This window comes from Xyrauchen texanus, chromosome 22, assembly GCF_025860055.1.
Source record: "Xyrauchen texanus isolate HMW12.3.18 chromosome 22, RBS_HiC_50CHRs, whole genome shotgun sequence".
Classification (NCBI taxonomy): domain Eukaryota; kingdom Metazoa; phylum Chordata; class Actinopteri; order Cypriniformes; family Catostomidae; genus Xyrauchen; species Xyrauchen texanus.
In genome coordinates, this window is record NC_068297.1 from 43,579,103 (window position 1) to 43,605,451 (window position 26,349).

The window sequence follows — 26,349 nt, forward strand, 5'->3', positions numbered from 1 at the left end:
CCCTGTCTGTAGTCCCCACATGCTTCAAAACATCAACCATTGTGCCTGTACCGAAGCAAGCCACAATCACTTGCTTAAATGACTGGCGTCCTGTTGCTCTGACCCCCATCATCAGCAAATGCTTTGAGAGGTTAATCAGAGATTACATCTGCTCTGTTCTGCCCCCCTCTTTGGACCCATTGCAGTTTGCCTACCGCAACAACCGCTCCACCGATGATGCCATTGCATCTACAATACACACTGCTCTCTCCCATCTGGAAAAAAGGAACACATATGTGAGAATGCTGTTTGTAGACTACAGCTCAGCATTCAACACCATAGTGCCCTCCAAGCTTGATGAGAAACTCCGGGCTCTGGGCTTAAACAGCTCGCTGTGCAGCTGGATCCTGGATTTCCTGTCAGGCAGACGTCAGGTGTTTAGAATGGGCAGCAACACCTCCTCATCACTGACCCTCAACAGTGGAGCCCCGCAGGGCTGTGTTCTCAGCCCACTCCTGTATTCACTGTACACACATGACTGTGTGGCAACACATAGCTCCAATACCATCATTAAGTTTGCTGACGATACGACGGTGGTAGGTCTGATCACTGACAATGATGAAAGAGCCTACAGAGAGGAGGTGCACACTCTGACACGCTGGTGTCAAGAGCACAACCTCTCCCTCAACGTCAGTAAAACCAAGGAGCTTGTTGTGGACTTCAGGAAGAAAGACGGAGAACACAGCCCCATCACCATCAATGGAGCACCGGTAGAGAGAGTCAGCAGCTTCAAGTTCCTCGGTGTCCACATTACTGAGGAACTCACATGGTCCGTCCACACTGAGGCCGTTGTGAAGAAGGCTCACCAGCGCCTCTTCTTCCTGAGACGGCTGAGGAAGTTTGGAATGAACCACCACATCCTCACACGGTTCTACACCAGCACTGTAGAGAGCATCCTGACTGGCTGCATCACCGCCTGGTACGGCAATAGCACCGCCCACAACTGCAAAGCCCTGCAAAGGGTGGTGCGAACTGCCAGAAACATCATCGGAGGTGAGCTTCCCTCCCTCCAGGACATATACACTAGGCAGTGTATGAAAAAAGCTCGGAGGATCATCAGAGACTCCAGCCACCCGAGTCATGGTCTGTTCTCACTGCTACCATCAGGCAGGCGGTATCGCAGCATCAGGACCCGCACCAGCCGACTACATGATAGCTTATTCCCCCAAGCAATCAGACTGTTGAACACTTGATCTATCAGGATCAATAATTATCCCTGCACTTTATTAATCTATAATCTCACACTGGACTGTCAACATATTCTCCTCAATATACTACTTCATATACATATATATATATATATATATATATATATATATATATATATATATATATATATATATATATATATTTCATATGCTCCTTACTTATTGTATTGTATATTGTGTATTCTATATTGTGTGTATTGTATATAATTATCGTGTTGTGTAAGTATGTGTACATTTGATATGTGTTATGTATGACCTTGTCTTGTTTTACCGTTGCCCGTTGTTTTCCATTTTTGTCCCTTTTGTAGCTCCACAGTCTTCTTGTTAGTGTTCGTGTTTTCTGTCATTGTTTTCACCTGTCCTCATTAGTTTGCCATTTGCTTCTGTTTGTCATCTTGTTATCTTGTTTTGAGTTCTGTTTGTTCATTGGCCCCTTTGTCCCTTGTTCATGTATTTATACCCCGGTTTTTGGTTCAGTCCTTGTCTATCGTTGAATGTTTGTGAATGTAGTTAGCCTGGTCTGTGTTCCCTGCCCGAGTTCTCTGTTCTTGTTTATTTCCCCATTGAGGGTTTTTCTTTGTATTTTGTTAGTAATAAAGTAAGCTGCATTTGGATCCTCAACCTACGTCTGCCTTCATTGCCTTACATTCGTGACAATATGTAAATTGTGTTGTGTAAGTATGTTGTTTACTGTAATTGGTATATGTCTCGTCACTGTCATGACTGCTATGTTGCTTGGAACTGCACACAAGAATTTCACCTACTGTTGCACTTGTGTACATGGTAGTGTGACAATAAAGTGATTTGATTTTGATTTGAGCTGTACCAGCACTCCACACAATGGCGGTGCTCCAGGGCAGAAATTAGTGATAAGGAAAAAGCCACTCTTTTGGATGCTCCAGTGTCTCCAACCAGCCTTTTTGGCGGCTCTATGAATAAGTTTGCTGAGCGTTATGTCGCGATTCAGCAGCAGCCACAGGCTATGAGACAATTTATGCCCACATGGAGCATATCTCAGCCGGTACGGCTTCGCTCTATTCAGCCTGTGACTAAAAGCCCCATACCTGCTACCTCACAGGCACCTGCGTATCAGTACGTGCAGCAAAAGCGCTCCTAATGGGCACAACCTTTTGAAGCGGAAAGCCGATTCCCTCTAGGTCTGCTCCAAAAGGCTTGATTGGAGAGACACAAAACACTGTTCCCCCATCTCTCCACTTTTTATTGTCAGGAAAGGGATATTGTTATTCAAAATGTTGTTTCTGTGTCTTGCACTCAAATAAACGCAATACAAAATTCAATAAGTGCCAAAAAGAATACAGCATTCGTTGCAAATGCACGAGATGCTCACACATTCTCAATAAAGAGGCCCCGTTTTCACACATTATGCGTAACCTCTTCCCTATAGTGAGCGTTGCATCATATCATATGGTGAGCAAACCAAACTGCCATCTGTCCCATTATGCGGATGCGTGGCAAGCCCTAATGGGTATTTCAGAATGGGTGCAAAAACAATTGAACATGGTTATACAATCTAATTTTGCACACTGGCCACCCTGTTTCAACAGTGTTCTGTCTTCCACGGTTTCGTCCGATGACGCGCCAGTGTTACGAGCTGAAATACACCTCTCATCGTGAAAAACATGATAGAGATTGTGCCAAATTGTCAAGCACAAAAATGGTTTTACAGCTCTTATTTTCTTGTTCCTAAGAAAGAGGGCAGGTTTCGGCCAATCCTGGATCTGAGACATTTAAATCGCTCACTTGTAAAGCGCCTATTCAAAAAAGAAAAGGATCTTATCGCATGTATGCCCACACGATTTGTTTACGTTGATAGATCTGAAGGATGTGTACTTTCATATCCAAATTGTGCGACATCATGGGATGTTTTTGAGATTCGCATTCGAGTGAACAGCGTATCAATTCAAAGTCCTGCCCTTCGGAGTGTCTTTGTCTCCTCGTATATTAACAAAGTGCATTGATGCGGTTCTCGCACCTCTGAGACTGAGCGGCATGCGCATCTTGAACTACCTTGACAATTGGCTGTTACTGCCACAATCAGAGGCGTTTTTATGCCAGCACAGTTTTACTGCTTCAGCCATTTTACAGTGTCCATCTCAGTTCAAACTGGGGAGAACATTTCCACTGAAACTTGTTTTAGAAAACATTGGGATTTGTGGCGGCAGCATCCGTGATCTCTTACACATGAGATCTCTTCAGTGCTGGCTGAAGCACCATGTGCCGTGACTTGCTTAGCACCAATGACGCATGCTCTTCACTATATCCAGCCACTGTTCAGCACCACGGACACCCCCTCCTGCATTTTACCAGCAAGGTGTCACGCTGGGGCAAAAAGCCATCTGCTTTTCAGTCAGAAATATCAAACTGTCATGTCCTGGTTCGCTCAGACAACATGACAGTTGTGGCATATATAAACCGCCAAGGCAGAATTCAGGAGACTTCACCCTCAAACTCCATTGAGGATTTGGGAAATATCTGGCCTCAGTGGAGAATACCCACTCTTCTCTCTGGTACTCGAAGTCCCAAGTTGTCAGGCAGAAAGTAGCTTAGAGCTATTGGCTGTAATTCTAACCTTAAAGGCTTTCAGTCAGAAATAGTGAGCTGTCATGTCCTGGTTTGCTCAGTCAACATGTTGGTTTTCACTGTGTTTGAGGCTTTGCAGGAGTCCCTTGGATTTAGCCCTGCAGAACTTGTCTTTGGACATACTCTTCATGGCCCCTTGAGAATATTCAGAGATCAGTTGTTATTGATTGATTCTACTCCCACGACTAATGTATTAGATTATGTTAGTCAGTTATGAGAACACCTGCACAATGCTGTTGTTGTGGCAAAATAAACTTTGTCTTCAACACAAAGTGCCATGAAATCCGTTTTGACAAGAAGGCCATTGTACGATTATTTATAAATTTTTGGTTTTATTACCTGTCCCTGGTTCTTCTCTGTCTGCTCATTTTTCAGGTTCTTACATGGTCATGGAAAAGCTCAGTGATACCAACTATGTAATCCATACTCCAGAAAGGAAACGTAAAACTTGTGTCTGTCACATTATCATCCAAAAGAATACCATGCAATGGTAAGCCGAAACAACTTCTGTCAAGTCAATTTCTGTTAGTGAGGATGTAACCTCCAAGCCTATGGCGATAATTTCATTATTTGCTGAGCAAGAGATTGAAGATGATATAGCGCTCTAATTCGGTACAAAAGTCAGCTTGACTTTTAAATTCAGAAATGATCACTGATTTACCTTGCCATCTTCAGCATTTGTCAGAAGCTGAGCGAGGTGAAATTCTGCAACTAGTTGCAGATTTTCCTACTCTTTTTGGAGATGTACCTTCCCAAACCACAGTTCTACAGCATGATATAGTAGTCACAGAAGACAGGTTCTCTATAAAGTGACATGCCTATCATATTAATCTTGTAAAAAGAGCCATCATGAAACAGGAGGTTGAGTTTCTTCTAGATAATGGGTTGGCAAGACCAAGTTCTAGTCCCTGGAGTTCCCCCTGCCTGATTGTTCCTAAATCAGATGGTACTTTTAGGTTCTGTACAGATTACAGGAGGGTGAATGCTGTTACTCTTCCAGACTCCTATCCATTGCCAAGAATTGAGACTTACTAAAGGGATATTGGCAGGTTCCTTTAACACCTAGAGCCTCTGAAATATCCACCTTTGTGACACCTTTCTACAGTACTCTGTAGTGGCGTTTGGTATGAGAAATGTGCCCGCTACATTCCAGTGGCTAGTAAATGTGGTCCTAGCTGATGTGCCAAATTGTAATGCCTATCAAGATAATTTGGTAATTTACTCTCCTGATTGGTTACATCACATCAATACTCTTAGGGATGTATTTACTCATCTTGCAAGAGCTAATTTGACTTTGATCCTTGCAAAGTGTGAGTTTGGGATGGCCACGGTAACCTATTTGGGAAAAGGTATGACCTGTTGAGCAAAAAATTACTGCAATCACTGTGGGAGGGGCCATCATGACAGAGGACGCTGGCACTGGGGCAGCCAAGGCTTCAGACACTGCCTCTGGGATGGACGAGGCTTCAGGAAAAGGCTCATTGACCATGGTAGACATGGGCAGTGGCTCACTGCTTGTAACAGGTGTAGCAGAAGACAGCCCTCGTGGCCATGGACATGGGCAGTGGCAGGGAAACTGCCTCCGTGATTGTGGTTGAAGGCAGCAGCAGGGCAATGGCCCTCGTGGCCATGGACATTGACAGTGGCAAAGTAGCTGGCATCTGGCTCCTCCTCCTCCCACAGACGGTGATCGGTTCATCGCACAGTGGCATGACCAGGTCGAACACACGGCAAAGCTCCATGCCAAAATCCAAGAACAAGACACAACAAGGGCATTCATTGTCCTACATGGCAATCCCCCACAGCATGCCTGCCCGCACCTGCATCAGCAGTTCACGTACATGGTTCAGCACATGGCATTATTGAATAGGGACCTCTAGTGTCGCTTCATTCGACACAACATCGAGTGAGCGACAGACGGGGAACTTCTAGGTTACTATTGTAACCCCTGTTCCCTGATGGAGGAAACGAGAGGTTGTGTCCCCCTGGCCACAACGCTGTACCGAGCCACTGTAATGGCCAAACCTCATTCTCGCCTCCTTAGCGCAAAACCTGAATGGACAGACGCACGATTCCCTCATTTTATATCCGTATGTCTGGGGGAGGGTCATGCAAATTCTATCTGCCAATTTCTCATTGGCCTATTCTCAAGTTCAGAGGTAACCAAGCCCTTCAAGAAAGACCCCTAGTGTCGCTTCATTCAACACAACGTCTTGTTTCCTCCATCAGGGAATGGGGGTTACAATAGTAACCTAGACGATTTCTTCTAAACCCAACAAAAATTCACAATTCTCCAAATTAGCAGTGTACCAATGAAATCAAAGATTAGATGGCCAGAAATTCCCTTCTACTAAATTCCAACAAAACAGAGGTACTACTTGTTACTCTACTCTAAAAAGAATTGTCTAGTGATGGACTACACTCTTGAAATGGAATACATAGACTATAATTTAATTGCCAACAAAAGCCATCATCAGCCAACTAACAAAGGACAATGCATATATGTGAGCGTCTGCAGTTAATCCAGGATGAATTTCAAAAACATTAGTTAATTAATCTTACAGTTCATAAAAAAAATTTTTTTTTTTAAACAATGGACCTTAACACTTACTTAGTTTACTAATCTTAAACCCTGAACTGCACATCATATAAATAACTAATATTGGCATTCATGCTGGTTAGCCAGAGGGGAACTGGCCCCCAGAGTGAGCCTGGTTTCTCCCAAGGTTTTTTTCTCCTTATGTGCCGTGAAAAGCGCTATACAAATAAAAATGACGAATCATTTTTAAAGGTTCTTGGTCAAATAATTAGTAACTCTGTTTTGTCGGAATTTAGTAGAAGGACATTTCTATCCATCCAATCCTTGATATCATTGATACATTCAAATAACTTGTAAAATGTAGTTCATATGGTTTTGAAGAAATTAGAACTGTCCGAATTAACCCATTAACGCATGCGATTAAAAGAAGTTTAACGAGTAACTTTTTCTTAATCGCGTTTAAAACATTTACCATTAATACAGCATAAACACTGGTGTGAAGGGCGAAAACTTTGTAATGTGTCTGCCAAAAGTGTAATTACTTCTGATGCACACACAGCACAGCACCAGAGCCCTTCTAGCAAGATGAGCCTACAAGCTTAGCATTACATTTTATAATAAGGCGGTCCCATAAACATTCTAGATGACTCTTATGCTCTCTCCTATGATAGAGACCAGGGGGTTTGTTATCTCAGTAAATTAAAAAAAATCTCTGTCAACGCTTCCCTGTCAGTGATAAAACAATGGAGAAAGGACCTCTGAGCACAATTTGATGCACAAAACTTGCCCAGATTAGACTGATAGAAATAAAGTATTTTTCAGAACCATGTAAGGCAAATTTTAAAGGGCACCTAATATGCCCCCTTTCACAAGATACAATTTAAATCTTTGGTGTTCCTAAAATGTGTCAGTGAATTTTCAGCTCAAAATACCCTACAGATTATTTATTATACCATGTTGAAAATGTACATTTTTGGGTGGGAATAAAAACAAGCTGTTTGTGTGTGTGTGTGTCTTTAAATGCAAATGAGCTGGTGCTCCCCGCCCCATATGCAGAATAGGGCGGTGTTTTGGCCTCTCTGCTTCGGATAACTAGACATCATAAGCAATTAGACTGACAGCAAAAATAGTGGTGACACTGATGAGGGAGAGACTCTACATTTTTAATCACTTTGTATAGAATCTGCGAACGGCTTGTTCTGAGACAGTGTTTATGATTAATGGGATTAAAAAAAAAAGGAGTTGGTGGATTTTTTATTGTATTGTCAACACACAATTATGTTCAAATACCATTTAAAAGTGATTTTTTTTTTTTGCATAATAGGTCCCCTTTAAATACCACAGAAGCACATTAAGTATTAACTATCACCAAAACGCAGAATGAGACGTTTTTGTTTGCAGGTGCTTTTTCATGGTGAGTTCAAAGCAGCACTCAGTGATCTGATGTTAACTAACCATAACTTTATATCATACTTATCTTCAACTGTTTTGTTTTGTTTGACATGAATAAAAAAAAATCTAAATTACTTAATGAGGGTTTTTTTTTTTTGGAAGTTCAGGGAACAGATACAGTCTCTATATGATTATATCTAGGTGATACAGTCTCTGTGTTGTTGTTTATGTGACCTGTGTGGTATCTCAAGGCAGCTAGAATATGGCTAGTTAAGCCAGTCTGTCTGCTTCCTGACATGGGCCTCAGTTAGTCAAATACTATCACTATTAAGACTATGAGCCAACTTACTAGAGAGGAGAACGGCACCTTCCCTGGAGGGATGGAGCCTGTCTCTCTTTAGCAGGTCAGGTCTACCCCAAAAATGCATCCAACTATCTATAAATCCTATGCTATTCACTAGACACTACTCAGACATCCGTATCGGTTACCTAACGTAACCTCGGTTCTCTCTAGATGAGGGAACGAGTATTGCGTAAGCTAGCTTACGCTACGGGAAAGATTCATCTTTTCTGAGATATTGAAGCCAAAAAATTATCCTTAATTTTTGTATCCATTGTCAACGCAGTGCGGCAGCTGCAGACCTTGAGCGGGCTAGCTAGCGAGCTCATAGGTTGCTCTGCGGCAACTGCTGCATCCTATAGACGAGCTTGGGCGAACTCGCATCCAATGAGAGGCATCCGCGCGCTCACTGCATCAAAGCCCGCCAAAATGGGCGTGACTAGAGTGCATATAAGCGTAGTTCGTAGGCTGGAACCCTGGTTTTCATTGACTGAAGCGAAAAGTCGCTCGTGGCGCGAGCACGGCCGGCTACGCAATACTCGATTCCTCATCTAGAGAGAACCGAGGTTACGTTAGGTAACCGATACGTTCTCTTACGAGAGGTTCTCTCGTATTGCGTAAGCTAGCTTACGCTACGGGAACCCATTGTCAATGCCGTCGCGCCAAGCATCCACTGTATGAGCCCCAGGGAATTAAGGGGGACCCGGGGAACCCTTATGAGTGGGGAAATAATATTTGGCCGGCAAGAATGCGGGTCATTGATTGTGTAATACATAAGCACATAGTGGGAAGGGAACAACAGAGCGGCGGTGCCGGTCTGTGTGGAATGTGTCCCATCAGTGCAGCTCACCAGGGGAGCTGTAGCGTATTAAACCGCTAGTAGTTTTGCCTGCAGAGCGGGCACTTCCATATTGTAAAATCTGACAAAGGTGGAGGGGGAAGTCCATCCCGCTGCCACACATATGTCGTGAATGGAAATCCCACTGGACCATGCCCACGAGGATGCCATGCCTCTAGTGGAGTGAGCCCTAATGCCCAACGGGCATGGCAGGTCTTTTGACGCGTATGCAGCAGCAATAGCGTCCACTATCCACCTAGATAGTGTCTGTTTCGAGGCGGCGAGACCTTTGGTGCGCCCTCCGAACGAAACGAAAAGCTGCTCAGAGCGTCTGAAAGTGGCGGAGCGCGCAGTATACAATCTCAGTGTTCTGACCGGGCAAAGGAGATTGGCGTCGCGTTCGCTATCGGGTGCTGGCAGCACCGATAGGGAAATGACCTGTGCTCTGAAAGGAGTACCGATCACCTTGGGAACATAGCCGTGTCTAGGCTTTAAAATGACCTTGTAGTCACTTGGTCCAAACTCAAGACACGCAGCACTGACAGACAGTGCGTGAAGGTCTCCCACACGTTTGACTGATGACAGGGCAGTCAGAAAAACGGTTTTGAGTGAAAGGTATTTCAAATCCACGGATTGAAGTGGTTCGAAAGGGGGGGCTTTCATAGTTTCGAGAACTATAGAAAGATCCCAGATAGGAACCGATGGGGGCGCGGGGTTCATCCTTCTAGCTCCCTGAGGAAGCGGATGACCAGCTCGTTTTTACCCCATGACTGGCCGTGCAGGGGTTCAGCGAACGCCACAGCGGCCGCCACATACACTTTGAGCATGGATGGGGATCTGCCCTTATCCAGCAGCTCTTGTAGAAATACGAGCAGCGACGACACCCCACATGTCCGCGGGTCCAGGTCTCGGTCGGTGCACCATTTTGAGAACACAGACCATTTTGACGCATAGAGTCTTCTCGTGGAAGGGGCTCTTACGTGTATGATGGTGTTTATTACTGCTTCTGGCAGAGCGACGGGTAGTCGTTGATCACCCACGCATGCAGCGCCCAGCGGTCTGGGTGGGGATGCCAGATTGTGCCGCGAGCTTGAGAGAGGAAATCTGCTCTCACTGGGATGGGCCACGGCGCTGTCAGTGACAGCTGCGTAAGCTCTGGGAACCATGTCTGATTCTCCCAACGCGGGGCTATGAGGAGCACCGAGTGACGCGTTTCCCTGATCCTCTGCATTACCTGTGGCAATAGCGAGATGGGAGGGAAGACGTAAAGCGGGCGTCTGGACCATTCCTGGGCCAGCGCGTCCTCGCTTTTCGAGAAAAATATTGGGCAGTGAGAGTTCTCTTTGGACGCAAAGAGGTCTATGTCTGCTCTGCCGAATAGGTGCCATAACGTCTGGACTGTTTGAGCGTGTAGGGACCATTCCCCTGGGGGAATATTGTCTCTGGACAGTCTGTCCGGGCCGTCGTTCAGGTGGCCTGGCACGTGCGTCGCCCTCAGCGAGCGCAGGTGGCACTGGGACCAACTCAGTATGCGTTTCGTCAGATGGAAGAGGTTCCTGGATCTGACACCGCCCTGACGGTTTAGGTAGGATACCACAGATCTGTTGTCCGAACAGACCAGGACGTGGTGACCCTGAATGACTGCGAGAAAACGCACGAGCGCATACTCAACCGCTATCATTTCCAGACAATTTATGTGAAGGAGCTTTTCCTGAACTGACCATAGGCCGAAAACCGGAGAGCCCTCGCAGACCGCGCCCCAACCCGTGTTGGACGCGTCTGTCGAGATGACTTTTCGGCGAGATACAGCTCCCAATGTCACTCCCCACTGATACCCTTCGGCCACTGTCCAGGGCTGCAGAGCTGAAATACAGGTCTGAGTCACCTTGATGGGCTGGCGGCCTGTGGCCCAAGCCCGGCGAGATGCGCGGGTGTTTAGCCAATGCTGAAGCGGGTGCATGTGCAGTAAACCCAGCTGAAGTACTGCTGCGGCTGAGGCCATGTAGCCTAGCACTCTCTGAAATTTCTTCAGAGGTGTGAGGCTGTTCATCTGAAATGACGCGGCTAGTCGCTGCACACGGCGTGCGCGCTGTGTAGACAAACGAGCCGTCATTGCCACTGAGTCTAGTTCTATTCCAAGGAAGGAAATTGCCTGACTGGGCTGTAGTGAGCTCTTGGTCCAATTGACTGCAAGGCCCAAACTGTTCAGATGACTGAGGAGAACTGTCCTGTGAGACAGAAGCTCCGTATGTGATTGTGCCAAAATCAGCCAATCGTCCAAATAGTTCAGAATTCGAAAACCCTGACTCCGCAGGGGTACGAGCGCCGCGTCCATGCACTTCGTGAAAGTACGGGGTGCTAAGGACAGGCCGAACGGAAGGACGGTGTATTGATAAACCTGGTCGTCGAAGGCGAATCTCAAGAATGGCCTGTGACGGGGATTTATCTGAATCTGAAAGTATGCATTTTTCAGATCGAGAGAAATAAACCAGTCCCCCTGGCGCACATGCGCGAGGAGTTTCCTGATTGTAAGCATTTTGAACGGTCTTTTTTGCAAGCGCTTTGTTCAAAACCCTGAGATCTAATATTGGTCTGAGGCCGCCGTCTTTCTTGGGGACAAGAAAATAACGGCTGTAAAACCCAGACTTCGCTCAGGGAGGCGGCACTCTCTCTATGGCCCTTTGCACAGAAGGTTTGCTATTTCTGAACGAAGCATGCACGCTGCTTCCGTGTTCACAGTAGTTTCGAGCAGCGCTCTGAAGCAAGGAGGACGGCGATCGAACTGTAGCAAATAGCCCTGTTTTATTGTGCTTAACACCCATTCGGATATCCCTGGAATATCTTCCCACGCTTTGAAGCGTAATGTTAGAGGGTGAATGGCCAAATTGCTCTGATTGCCGCACACAGCGCTGAACAGAATGTGTGAGCGTGCTTACTGTGCTTATGCTGGACTGCTCGCAGACAGCATGGACAGGCTGTTCTGTGAGTGACTTCCGATTGATGTGAATGGGGAAAGAGTCACGTCTGTTAAGTGATGCGCAAGCATAGCCACGGGCACGGGACTTACATACAGAGAAGTGTTTGCTGGCCGTGTGACAGAGCGGGCAGAGAATGGGCACGCGCGCGTATTCGTGAGCGCATTTATTGACTCTAACACTCGAGTGGTTCAGTAACCGCTTTTGAGTGTGCTCTGATGGGGACACGGAACGTGTAATGCTTGTGTGTAGAGGTGAACACTAGATTGTGGGCACATTTTCTACACATAAGGCTGGTCGTGTGACAGAGCGGCCAGAGAATGGGCGCGCGCACGGATTCGTGGGTGCATTTATTAACCCTAACACTCGAGCGGGTCGTAACCGCTTTATGTGAGTGTGCTCTGATAGGGACACGGGACGTGTAATGCTTGTGTGTAGGGGTGAACACTGGATTGTGGGCACATTTTCTACACATAAGGCTTTATTTTGGGTCACCGTGGAAACGGCGTTTGGGTGCAGGCAAGCGGGTAATATCACCGGCTTGTTGGCTGCTGAATCCACCACTGCAGTAGCCTGAGAGAAGGGGACTGACAGGGGGCGTACGGGACTTACATACAGCTGGCCGTGTGACAGAGCGGGCAGAGGAGGGGCGCGTGCACGGGCTCGTGGGCGCGTTTATTAACTAACACTCGAGCGGGTCGTAACCGCTTATGTGAGTGTGCTCTGATAGGGACACAGGATGTGTAATGCTTGTGTGTAGGGGTGAGCACTGGATTGTGGGCACATTTTCTACACATAAGGCATGTTTACTCTTTACAAGATTTCTTTGGGTCGCCGTGAAAACGGCGTTTGAGTGCAGGCAAATGGGTAGTATCACCGGCTTGTTGGCTGCTGAATCCACCACTGCAGTAGCCTGAGAGAAGGGGACTGACAGGGGGCGAAGCTTTGACGGTGGTCCGGCCGTGGCGGGACTGAGCCGTCGTTTTCTAAACAACGCTAGGAGGACTTCGGTTGCTCAGGTTTCAGTACAATCTTAGGCCGAGGCCCGTGGGGGGCGGCGGTCTGCGGCGGCGGCTGTCTGAGCGCGATCGAGGGCGGCCGCCCTGTCGACGCTGAGAAGTCTGGCTTGTTGAGCTGGGCGCTGTGAAGAGGCTCGTGCAGGAGGCTGGTCACGTGGGCGGCCTGCAGAGGAGCTAGCGCGACGATTCAGAAAGAGATTCATGGCTTGGGCTTCGAGAAACGGTCAACAATGCCACTCACCGCGGAACCGAAGAGACCGGACAGAGAGAGCGGCGCGTAGTGCGTTCAGCTTCTCCCATGTCGGCTAGTCAGATCTGAAACAGCCTCTGTCTGTAAGACGGCCATGGAATGCAGAGCAGATGCGGCTTGGCCGGCGGCGGTATAGGCGGAAGTAGTTCTGCAGGCCTTAGACGGGAGCACCAGCTTAGACTGCCATCTCGCGGAGGGCGGGCAAAGGTGCGGCGTGGAGTCTGTTGGGAGCCTGCTCAGGGGGCGGTGACCACTCGAGCCCAAGGCAGTCGACGGCCTGTGTGAGGAGGCGCGTTAGTTCCCCTTCGACTCCGGCGCGGGTCCTGCTGGATTCCTGGGCCGAGGAGGCGGCGTGTGAGCCTGACCACTCCTCGCTGTCCGAAGCCATGATGGAACAGCCCTTATCCTCCGCTTCTTCGTCCGAGATGGCAGCAGAGCAGCCGCTCGGCGGCAACTGCGCTGGCCCGGGTGGGCGGGGAGGGTGAAGGCGATGCTCGAGGGAGGGGCTCCGGCGAGGCAATCGCTTCTACCACTGGTTCCGGCAGCCTTTGAGAGCGGCGCTTTTTACTGCGCGGCTGAATGGAAGGCGGCGCGGCGGCTTCGGTCCAGAGCGCTTCGAGTCGAGCCCGCAGAGAGAACCTCTCGTAAGAGAACAGCCATTCACTAACACTAATCTTCTATAGAGCTGTCCATGTCCTAGTTGACCATATTTACATCCACATTACCGATTAAGGTAATTATCTGGTTTATGTAAATGTTGAGTCTACACTCATTAAGAATATTCCCCAATACGTGTTTTGGAGAAATAAAAACATGCTAGTTCTACTGCATTTATTACCTTCCTCCTGTTTGTAGGCTATATTGACTTATTTCTTTTAAAGTTTGTATTTTTATATAATATACACTGTAAAATGCGTGCTTGACATTTCACAATTGTTATACATGCATGGATGAAAAACAAAAACAAACATAAATGAAAATTCTGTTTCAGCAGATATTAATGTCAGAAACACAAGGAGATAAATTCAGTTAATGCAGCCTTCATATTCAACTTTATCTGGTAAGAAAAAATAATAAAATAATAATACAATTAAATAATAATAATTATTATTATTACACATCCGGTTCTATCTGAATACAGATAATTTTGCCATAGTCACAGAGGCATCACTGCACACTGCTAATCGTTAGTACTGACATGAAGAACAATCAAAATCTATGTTTTGCATTAGCCAACACTTGTAAATTTGATCTGATGTCAGACGCTCTCACCCCCTGAGCTCTATTTCCAGGTTCATTATAAAAGAATTACATATAACCAGGGTGCTTCCAACAGGCTTCTCAGTGGGTGCATCAATGAGTAGGGAGAATCTGTGTGAAATCCTAACAGGGAGGGAGAGTGGTGTTGCTTTGCTAAATGAGTATACCACCGAGATGTCACCCAAATGCCCAGGGCAGAGCCACAGTGTGTGTTTTGCTCGCTGTACTACCCGCAACCGAAACAATATCTACTGACTTCTCTTTCTCACTGACGTCTACTTGTGCTCGGATGCGCATCTCTAACTCATCAGTCTTCTCCGTCAGCATAACTAATTCCTTAGTTTTATCACATGTGAATCCCTTACTGCTTATGAGTGCTGAAGCTATCATAATCATGTGATATGCAGTACAAGAAATGATAACATGTGCTAATGCCATGACTTACCCCAATTGTTTGTTGTTGATGTGGTGGTTGTGGCTCCTGAGCAGCGGGGGTTTGAGATTGATGTGAATCCCTCACGCAGTTGTTTGTTTTTGTGGTGGTCCCTGAGGAGCAGGGGTTTGAGCTAGCAGGCTACAATCACAGGCTACAATCACAGGCTACAACACAGACTAGAGCTACACACCAGCAGATTGAGTTCGGCAGGACATATTAGCTTGCATCATGTAGAGTTTCACATCTAAAAGTAATCTTTTAGTCACAATTTTAGAATATTAGTAAATTTTTAGATACATTTTAATATAGTTTATTTTTATGGTCCTTTTTTACAACAATTATTGTTCAAAAGCAGCTTTACAAAAGTGCCATAATGGCCAGTGAGCAAGCTAAAGACAACAGTTGTAATAAAAGATACATCACATACTTTATGCAGAATATTTTTGAACATATGATATTGCAATTAAGAGATGACATTTTTTTTGTCAAAGTGAAGATTGTTAGTATAAATTTGCTTTGAATTAATAATTGAAGCTCTTATGTGAAGCAAAAGGAGTAAGGCAAGAAGAATTTTTGTGTAAAAAATAGATAAAAGTAGGTATTTATGCTCATGTTGTTTATTTCTGAATTATTGTGCAGAATTACTTTCTGACCTCAGAACAGTACAAAATCTATCGGCATTTCCAAATATAACCCCATATTTCAAGTAAATTAGGTTTGAGTTAAGTTCTGCTTTTTCCCAATTTGCCTCATGTTGTGACTGGATTATAATTTTTTGCAAAGGCTTGTAAACTACCTCTGGAAGTCAAAGTCAATGGTGGAATGTTTGGCTTGCAGCAGAGCCCATAGACACCAGAAGAAATGACCTGCCTGTGGAGGAAAAATAGATGAGGTTGCATTATATTGCGAAATGTATATTTTATTTTTAAAACATTTATGATGTAAAGGATAATATGTGAAGTTTTTCCACTGTGATGTAGCCTAATTGAGGGGTGGATCATTGGACCCAGCTGAATTGTGATCAGCCGCCTCAGAGCTGCTGTCCTAAAAACATACTGTTGGAAAAACTGCTTTCAATATTATTCGGACAGAATTGTATAAAATTTTTCTTGAGCTGTGGGTGCTGAGTGAGGAGCTGTTGCACAGTAAAAAAAATCAAACCGACAAATTGTGAACTGTTTAAAAAATTTTGTCGACTGGACACAGTTTTGAGATAAATGTTGAGTAGACAAAAAACAAACTAAATGTTTCCTACTACTATTTTGAAAAGATGAAAGTTGAGAACTTATTATGTCGATTTCTTCATTGGAGTGGTTACTTTGTCACTGTGCATGCCCTGTCTGTCATCACTGTACCATGCACAGAGCTCGCTGCAACCACGTTTTCGGATGGAGAGAGTGTCACCTGGTTAAGGCGTCTTCTATTGTAACTTATTACAATGTAGAAAAATAATAAAAAATAAAGTGCACAGCCAAGGTGTAAAATACAATTTTATGTTTTTTAAAAACTAAACAACAAATACAACAAAAATGTAATTCAATATAATCGTGCTTGCAACTTAATTCTGTTATTTATTTTCCTAGTTCTACTGGCTCGGACCTGTCAAAAAACGGGACGAGACCTACTCAACCCTGAGATTGTAAAATCTCGCAAAAGGTATTGTTACGTTTGAGCAGCGAGGCAGACGAGGAGATGCGGATCCAAATGCAGTTTAGACTTTTATTAAATGAACAAACGAATAAACAAAGGAAAAAACCCACAAGGGGGAAATAAACTTAAACGGAGAACCAGGGCAAACATAAACAGAGAACTAGGGCAGCAAACAATCATGCACATACATCAAACAACGATTGACAAGGACTGAACAAAAAACCAGGGTTTAAATACAAGAGGAACAAACAAGGGAATGAGGGACACCTGGAAGAAACAATCAAGGGAACACCAATCATAATAACAAACTACAAAGGAGTACAAAAAAACCAAACAGGAACCAGGAAACAGGGGCTAAACTAAACTTCAACATAAGAGCACAACAACAAAAGACACCAATGAACATGACAGAAACCAAACAGGAAACAGGAACCAGGAAACAAGGACTAAACTGAACTTCAAAATAAAAGCACGAAGACAAAAGACACCAATGAACATGACAGAACCCCCCTCAAAGGATCGGATTCCAGACGATCCAAAACAAAAAAAAACAAAACACAAAAAAGACCCACAAAGAAAAAACAAAATGAGGGCACCAGGGGCAAACAGACAGTTCAAGGGGGCACAAGGGGCACAGAGACAGTTCACAGGGGTACAAGGGGCACTGAGACAGTCCACGGGGGCAATTAGGCAGTCCAGGGAGGTGGAGAGGGCAGGCAAGCAGTCTATGGGGGTGTGTCAAGGGGCCGGGGTCAGGTGGCCTGGGGGACATCCACTGGGTAGGGACAAGCTTAGGAGGCCAGGGAGGCGTCCACAAGGCAAAGACCAGTTCAGGAGGTCTGGGAGGCGGCCACAGGACAGGGATGGGTTTGGGTGGCCAAGGTGGCGGCCACAGGGCAAGGGCCGGTTCAGGGGGCCTGGGAGGAGGAGTGGCCACTGGGGAAGCTGGTGGAGCCAAGGTGGACTTCTGAGGCGGAGCAGTCGTGGCCTTGGGTGGCGGCGCCGAAGGAGGCGAATCAGCGTTGGGCGGAGCCAAGGGAGGCGATGGCGGAGCTGGGGGAGCCACTGGAGGCGGAGCCGTGGGAGGTTCAGGAGGTGGAACTGAAGGAGGCTCTGAAGGCGGAGCCAAGGGAAGTTCAGGAGGTGCAGCTAAGGGTACCTCAGGAGGCGGAGCCGAGGAAGGCCTAGGAGACAGGGTTGAGGAAGGCGGAGCCGAGGATGGTGGCTCCGTAGGAGGCTTTAGAGGTGGAGACCTGGAAGACTCTGGAGGCGGAGCCGAGGGAGGTGGCGCCGTAGGAGGTTTCAGAGGCGGAGACCTGGAAGGTTCTGAAGGCAGAGCCGAGGGAAGGGGCAACGTAGGATGCTCTAGAGGTGGAGCCCTGGAAGGCTCTGGAGTCTCTGGGAGCAGAGCCGTAGGAGGCTCGGGAGGCGGAGCCGTAGGAGGCTCTGGGGGCAGAGCCCTGGGTGGCTCGAGAGACTTGAGAGGCGGAGCCCTGGGTGGCTCGAGAGGCTCGAGAGGCGTGAGAGGCAGAGCCCTGGAAGGCATGAGGGGCGGAGCCCTGGAAGGCTCAGGAGACTCGAGAGGCAGAGCCCTGGAAGGCTCGAGAGGCGGAGACCTGGAAGGCTCGAGAGGCGGAGCCCTGGAAGGTTCTGGAGTCTCTGGGAGCAGAGCCGTAGGAGGCTCGGGAGGCGGAGCCATAGGAGGCTCTGGGGGCAGAGCCCTGGGTGGCTCGAGAGACTTGAGAGGCGGAGCCCTGGGTGGCTCGAGAGGCGTGAGAGGCAGAGCCCTTGAAGGCTTGAGGGGCGGAGCCCTGGAAGGCTCGGGAGACTCGAGAGGCAGAGCCCTGGAAGGCTCGAGAGGCGGAGCCCTGGAAGGCTCGAGAGGCAGAGCCCTGGAAGGCTTGAGAGGCTTGAGAGGCGGAGCCCTGGAAGACTCAAGTGACTTGAGGGGTGGAGCCTTGGGAGGCTCGAGAGACTTGAGGGGCGGAGCCCTGGGAGGCTCGGGAGGAGGAGCCCTGGAAGACTCAAGAGACTTGGGAGGCGGAGCCCTGGAAGGCTCAGGAGGCGGAGCCCTAGGAAGCTCGGAAGGCGGAGCTCTGGAAAGCTCGGAAGGCGGAGCTCTGGAAAGCTCGGGAGGCTCGGAAGGCGGAGCTCTAAGAAGCTCGGAAGGCGGAGCTCTGGAAAGCTCGGAAGGCGGAGCTCTGGAAAGCTCAGGAGGCTCGGACTCTTGGACGGGCGTGACCACTGGCGCTGGCCTTTGGACGGTCATGGCTACTGGCGCTGGCTCTTGGACGGTCATGACTACTGGCGCTGGCTCAGGGACGGTGGAGGCTACAGGTGCTGGCTCAGGAACGGTCGAGGCTACAGGCGCTGGCTCAGGGACGGTCGAGGCTACAGGCGCTGGCTCAGGGACGGTCGAGGCTACAGGCGCTGGCTCAGGGACGGTCGAGGCTACAGGCCCTGGCTCAGGGACGGTCGAGGCTACAGGCACTGGCTCACTGACCTCTGAGGTGACAGGCACTGGCTCACTGACTTCTGGGGTTAAGGGCTCTGGCTGATTGACCGTGGCTGAAGAGGGCTCAGGCTCGTTGTCCGTGGCTGAAGAGGGCCCAGGCTCATTGACCGTGGCTGAAGAGGGCTCAGGCTCGTTGACCGTGGCTGACGAGGGCTCTGGCTCGCTGACCGGGGCAGGCGTGGGCCGGGAGGCGAATGCCTGTCTTCTCCTCCTCCTCTGGGCGGACGAAGTTGGCCGTGCGGGTTCAAGGGAAGCCATAGGCGTGGGGGGTTGTTCGCTGACAGGATGGGCTGGTGTGTCAGGGAGCGGTGAGCTGCACGCTAGTAGGGTCGTTCCCAGGTAGTCGCGGAAGGTGCAGCCGGGCGCTGCCTGTGGCACCTGCTCCCTCAGCGAGGGGTTCAAGCTGTTCTTGAAAAAGATCATCAGTGCAGAGTCCGGGAAGTCAGTAGCGTTCGCCAGGAGGAGGAAGTAGCGAGCGTGGTCTACAAGTGGGTAGTGTTCTTGCTGCAGATTGAGCAGCCGACATCTGGCCCGAATAGCTGCTGGATCCATGTGTGGGTCGATCGTTCTGTTACGTTTGAGCAGCGAGGCAGACGAGGAGATGCGGATCCAAATGCAGTTTAGACTTTTATTAAATGAACAAATGAATAAACAAAGGAAAAAACCCACAAGGGGGAAATAAACTTAAACGGAGAACCAGGGCAAACATAAACAGAGAACTAGGGCAGCAAACAATCATGCACATACATCAAACAACGATCGACAAGGACTGAACAAAAAACCAGGGTTTAAATACAAGAGGAACAAACAAGGGAATGAGGGACACCTGGAAGAAACAATCAAGGGAACACCAATCATAATAACAAACTACAAAGGACTACAAAAAACCAAACAGGAACCAGGAAACAGGGGCTAAACTAAACTTCAACATAAGAGCACAACAACAAAAGACACCAATGAACATGACAGAAACCAAACAGGAAACAGGAACCAGGAAACAAGGACTAAACTGAACTTCAAAATAATAGCACGAAGACAAAAGACACCAACGAACATGACAGATATAGGGTGTTGCCCAGCCCACTTGCCACACTTCTCTTCGAGTGTGCTTGATCCCGCAAGGGGGCGGGCATGGCCTTGGTCTGGTAAGCCAGAGAGATGGCGTCAATGACCCAGTGAGCTAACCTCTGTTTGGAGACGGCGTTCCCTTTCTGAGGATTCCAAATTAGCTGGACCTCCTGGGGGGAGCAGGTAATAGCGTGTCAGGAGGCAAAAATGCGTCCCGAGGCTTGGGTGCTGAGAAAAGACTCAAAGCCGGTTTGAGACTGAGGAAGAGGTCCTAGAAAGGCGTCTTCGGAACTCGTCAGCGCTGCCCTGTTGGAGTGAGGAAATCGCTCTTTTATTGAGAATGTGGGTACGGCAACCCAGAAGGGGGTGCGGCAAAGGAAAATAAGGATTTTCCTCCCGGCCCTGCAACGGGGGACGGAGTTGTCTTGATAACAGCTCCAGACAGGACATCTGACTGCTGGGTCATCCATCTCAGGAGCACTTAGGAGCTTTCCGAGTCCTGGAAGGGGTCCTGAAGTTGGGGGGCGTACGCCGCCTGCGGGGCAATTGACGCTGCGGCTGAGAGCTGGGCCCAGGTTGAGGCGGAGCTGCCTATTTTTTGGGCAAAGGGGGACGCCCTCGGAGGGCAGGCAGAGCACGGGGTGTGCTGGGGCGACGCCACAGCATGATGTGAGAGATAGCCTCCGTCTGCATTTTCACTGGCAAAAACTCATCCCGAGCTTGGATGGAAGCAAGCGAGCGTGCTGGTGGCAGGTGGTTTGTGGGGATTTACCCGGCGAAACCAAACCCATCGTCATCCCCAAGTTGCCTTCATCACCAGCCGGGTCGTCCTGCGGGGGTGGCTAAAGTGGCGTTCACCTTAAGGTAGGAGAGCCGCAATGCTGCCATGGTCATGTTCTCACAATGAGTACATGAGCTTCCCTTTATACCCGTATGTCCGGGACATGCAAATTCTGTCTGCCAATTTTTCATTGGCCTTTTCTCAAGTTCAGAGGAATGCGAGGCTCAAAAGGAAGACCAACTTTTAGAAGTTTAAAGTATCTGCATTTCAGTGGGTGTTTACATTGACAATTTTTCAGTCTGTAATCCCCTGGGCACTCTGAAAAAGATACATAAGATCAACGTTGTTTATTGAGTCAGATTCCAAATTCTGCTCTATACTTCCCTCAAGTCAAGTTAAGTCAAGTCAATTGTATTTGTATAGAGCTTTTCACAACACACATCGTTTCAAAGCAACTTTTTGTACTTGTAAATTGGCTGATGAAGGCTTTTGTTGGCAATTGATAGTCTATGCATTCCATTTCAAGATCGTAGTCCATCAATAGACCGAGGTGATGCAGGCAGAGATTAGGGATGTGAAACGCAGTTCAACCTGGCAGGTAATTTCTGTGAGGTTCGGTGTGGTCCATCCTAAATCCAAGGTTCAGACAATGGCATATGAAGTATCCCATGTCTTATGGTTGGAGTTGGCATCAGTTCATTCTCTGAAGTGATGTTTGGCTGGCACCGGCTGCATTTAGTCATCATCATTCAGCAACACGTAGCAGTGGAGTCCAACACGAAGCAGGAATGGTGCTGATCCAGCCGGTTCTGGTGACCTCAGGATAGGAGTCCCGAGGTTGAGACATGGAAACAAATAAAATAATATAAGCATAGATGCCATTCAATTTATTGCAGAGTTATATATCATGATCAATGTTTCTGGTTTCTGGTTCTGGCAGACTAAACTAAAGCAACCTAAATGTGGGTTGGAGGATAAACTTGGTGTATGCCTGGCTAAATAGATGAGTCTTTAGTCTAGACTTAAACTGAGGGAGTGTGTCTGCATCTCGAACAGTGTTAGGGAGACTATTCCATAGTTTAGGAGCCAAATATGAAAAGGATGTACCTCCTTTGTGGATTTTGATATTCTAGGAACTATTAACAGGCCAGAATTTTGCGATCATAATGAACGTGATGGAATATAGTGTGGTAGAAGGTCACATGGTACTATGGAGCTAGACCATTCAAAGCTTTGTACGTAGTTAACAGAATTTTAAAAGCATCATATGTGAAACTTCTAAGGTAGGGCCTAAATCGGTCTATAGTTAGCCAGTTCTCCAGGATCAAGTTGTCGCTTCTTAATAAGTGGTTTGATAACTGCCATTTTAAAGTTTCTTGGGACATGTCCTAAGCATAGCGAGGAGTTAATAATATTAAGAAGAGGTTCTGAAAGAGGTGCTATAACAGATGATTGCATAATTCCAATTTTATTTCTGATTATTGTCAATTTTATCCATTAAGAAATTCATTTCAAAGTCATTATTTTTGTGCTGCGACGTAATATCTGGTTCTGTTGAGGCTTTATTCATTTTTTTATTTCATCAAGTTCTTCTGGGCTTTGGGGTTTATGGAGTGTATGAGATAGATCTGGAAGATTATTAGTTTAGCTATCTTTCTACCTGAATGATAGCGTGGTGTAGATTGAGAAACATTAGCTGATTGCAGCACTCTATAGATGAGGTAATGATTTGAGATGTCATTGCTCTGCTGCAGAATTTCTAGATAGAGATAGATCTGGAAGATTATTAGTTTAGCTATCTTTCTACCTGAATGATAGCGTGGTGTAGATTGAGAAACATTAGCTGATTGCAGCACTCTATAGATGAGGTAATGATTTGAGATGTCATTGCTCTGCTGCAGAATTTCTATATTATCAACATCAACTCCATATGACAGAATTAAATCTAGTGTATGATTATGGCAATGAGTTGGTCCTGTTACATTTTGTCTGACTCCAAGAGAGTTGTGAATATTGATAAATGCTAATCCCAATGTATTATTTTCATTATCTATGTGAATGTTGAAGTCACCAACAATTAAAGCTCTATCTACAGTCACTACAAGATCTGATAAAAAATTTGCAAATTCACCAAGGAAGAATAAGGCCCGGGTGATCTATACATTGTAGCAAGGACAAAAGACGACAGAGATTTTTTATTTATATCTGACGGTGTAACACTAAGCATTATTAGTTCAAAAGACTTAAATGTATATCCTGTCATCTAAGTAACACCAAACATTTCACTGTGAATTGTAGCAACACCTCCTCCTCAACCCTTCAGACGAGGCTCATGTTTCTAACAATAACCTGGGGGAGTAGATTCATTTAAACTAATATATTCATCCGGTTTAAGCCAGGTTTTAGTCAAACAGAATGCATTGACCAAAGCATTAATAACAATTAGTGCTTTGGTAGAAAGAGATCTAATGTTTAGTAGCCCTATTTTTACATGTTGTTTATTTTTAATTTGTTTGTTTTGTTCAAGTTTGACCTTAATCAAAATCTAAATGATTTAGTGAGGGTATTGTGTTTGGTAGTTCAAGGAACAGACACAGTCTCTATGAGATATCTAGGAGATACTGTCTCTATGTGTTGTAGTTTATGTGACCTGTGTGACGTCTCAAGGCAGCTAGCAGAAGTTCGGATTAACCAGTTTGTCTGCTTCCTGACCTGGGCCCCAGTTAGTCAAATACTATCATTATTAAGACTATGAGCCAAATTACTAGAGAGGAGAGTGCCACCTTCCCTGGAGGGATGGAGTCCGTCTCTCTTTAGCAGGTCAGGTCTACCCCAAAAACTCTTACAATTGTCTATACATCCTATTTTATTCTTCAAACACCACTCAGACATCCAGCCATTCAGTGACACTAATCTACTATAAACGTCATCACCACGACGAGCAGGGAGGGGACCAGAGCATATTACAGTGTCTGACATAGTTTTTGCAAATTCACACACCTCTTTAGTGATCTCCGACCGGACATCATTAGTGCCGACATGGATAACAATTTTAGAAAATCTACATTTAGCATTAGCCAGCACTTGTAAATTTGATTTGATGTCAGATGCTCTGGCACCCGAAATGCAATTAATAATAGTGGCTGGAGTCTCTATTTCCAATTTCCTTACAATAGAATCACCAATAAAAATGGCTCTTTCAACATGATTCTCAGTGGGTGTATCACTGAGTGGGGAGAATCGATTGGAAACCCTAACAGGAACACGAGAGTGGTGTCTCTTTGCTGAGCGAGTATGCCACCGAGACGTCACCCAAATGCCCTTCAGGGGCTCTACAGCCGGAACCAAAGTGCGTATGTTGCTCTCTGTACTACTCGCATCCGAAACATTCTTTCTCACTGACCTCCACTAGCGTTCGGATGCGAGTCTCTAACTCATTAACCTTCTCCGTCAGCCTGACAATTTCCTTACATTTATCACATGTGAATCCCTCACTGCTGACAGAGGAGGCTATTGTAAACATGTGACATGCAATGCAGGAAGAAATAACATGAGCGGATGCCATGACTTACCGCAAATTGTTTGTTGTTGTTGGTTGTTCCAGAGCGGTGAGGGTGAGGGTTTGAGATTGATGTGAATCCCTCACACAATTGTTTGTTGTTGTTGGTTGTTCTTGATAACAGTGCTTTGAGATCGATGCAATAATCTGTGTACTGCAGAGAAGAAAAAATGGGTGCGCGCTGAAAAATGCACGCAGTTTAATCGCGATAAAAATAGAACGTGGATTCAGGTGGAATATGCGCTCAGTTGAATAAGAGAATAATACGAGGGAAATTATGTGCACTTAAAAATGGCAGATGTTAAGGATTAAAGGCTGAAAATAGATATATAAGCGATTCTATAAAACTAGCAGGCTACAAATACAGACTCTAGCTAGGTGCCAGCAGCAACAGGTAAAATAGACGCAGATGAAACAGTAGAAAAGCGGAAAAACCTGAAACGCGGTAAAATGACAAAGGATATAACGATGAACGATGAATATAACGATGAACGTTTGAGAATACGAATAAGCAATGCTAAGCAGCCTAAGCAGGCTACAAACAAACACTCGTGCAGCGTGCCGTCAGCAACAGGAAGCACCTCAATACATCTCGCTCTACTTGGGAAAAGCAGTGATGTAAAACAGTTTGGCAATGACACATTTTTTGATCCACTGTTAAAGGACATAAAAGATCTGGAGCAGCAAGGTGTATGTTTTAAAGATCTAAATACACATCTCGGGAACAGTGTATTGTGTATTTGCAGTCTTGCTGGCTTTAAAGAAAGCTTTCAAGCTGAGTATCTGTGTAGATTTTATAAAGTCAGCAAAGATACCATACAAACTGGTGATGCCAGTTTTATTTTTTTCAGCTTTTAACCGTTGAACAGCACAACTCCATTACAGGTGAACTAAGAGACAATTATCAGCTTCAGAGCAGACTTCAGCCTTCCTCAAAATAAATGACATACAAGGCATTTCTGCATTAAATACCTTGGAAACTGCAAAGGTAGTATTAAGAGGTAAAAAAAACGAAACATACTCCACATATAAAAACAGAAAAGAGCAGGAACTACTTTTACGTGTGTACTATTTTTCTATCTAAACACGCATTTTATGAACGTCCTTGACTGCTGTACCGCATCTCGCTGTTTCTTCAGTGTCTCATGTTGGACGCTTCATAAACGGCAATGTTGGGTTTTTTTCTTCTTTTTTATGCTCTAGTGTGCTGAGGTGCCGTGGCTTGTATGTTTACTGTTACTATACTGTAACGAATGTTGCTTACAATGTTTAGCCTGCATAAAATACAGCCTTTTGCAACATGATGAACAATACACTGCAGCATTACAATATAAGCTCCAGGTGAAAGTAAATAAGACAGAACTACATTCCTATCACCATCCTCCGCATACAGAGTGGAAAGGTCGGACCATCTGTGTGACCATCTGACCACCTACATTTACATTCATTCATTTATGGCTGCCGGTTGATGAGCCGGTTTGATGGGCACATTATTATTTTATTATTCTGGTGGATATATGTTAGTGGTGATCTGTTAAAATCACAGATTTGCAGCAAACATTTATAACAAATATTATCTCAACGAAAATGGGCCCTAAAAAGAACACGCAGACAGAGGAAGTTGATGACATCAAAAAATCTCTCGATTTCCTAACTGAGGAGATGACTATAGTGAAGACGCAGCAGAACCAGCTTGTGGATTTATTGGAGGAGGTTAAACAGCTGCGCCTCCTAAATATTGAAAAGGACAAACGGATTGGGGAGCTTGAACGGAGGGTGGACGATCTGGAGCAGTACTCCCGGGCGAACGACTTACTCATCACCGGTATTCCTATCAGACCACGCTCGTACGCACGTGCGGTAGCTGCGGACAGCGGAG

General features: G+C 46.3%; 1 protein-coding gene across 3 annotated transcripts in view; it reads right to left on the reverse strand.

Annotated features, from left to right (window-relative positions):
- The window catches only part of zgc:113516 (uncharacterized protein LOC541449 homolog), a 230,183-nt gene that overhangs the window by 47,081 nt on the left and 156,753 nt on the right, over positions 1-26,349 (reverse strand). For 2 of the 3 annotated variants that reach the window (XM_052153177.1, XM_052153178.1), the window contains exons 7-8: positions 15,694-15,767; positions 14,907-15,007 (exon numbers count right to left, since the gene is read on the reverse strand). In XM_052153177.1, coding sequence (XP_052009137.1) covers positions 14,907-15,007; positions 15,694-15,767 — 175 coding nt within the window. The remainder of the gene's footprint in view (positions 1-14,906; positions 15,008-15,693; positions 15,768-26,349) is intronic. The other variant, XM_052153180.1, reaches the window with a different exon arrangement.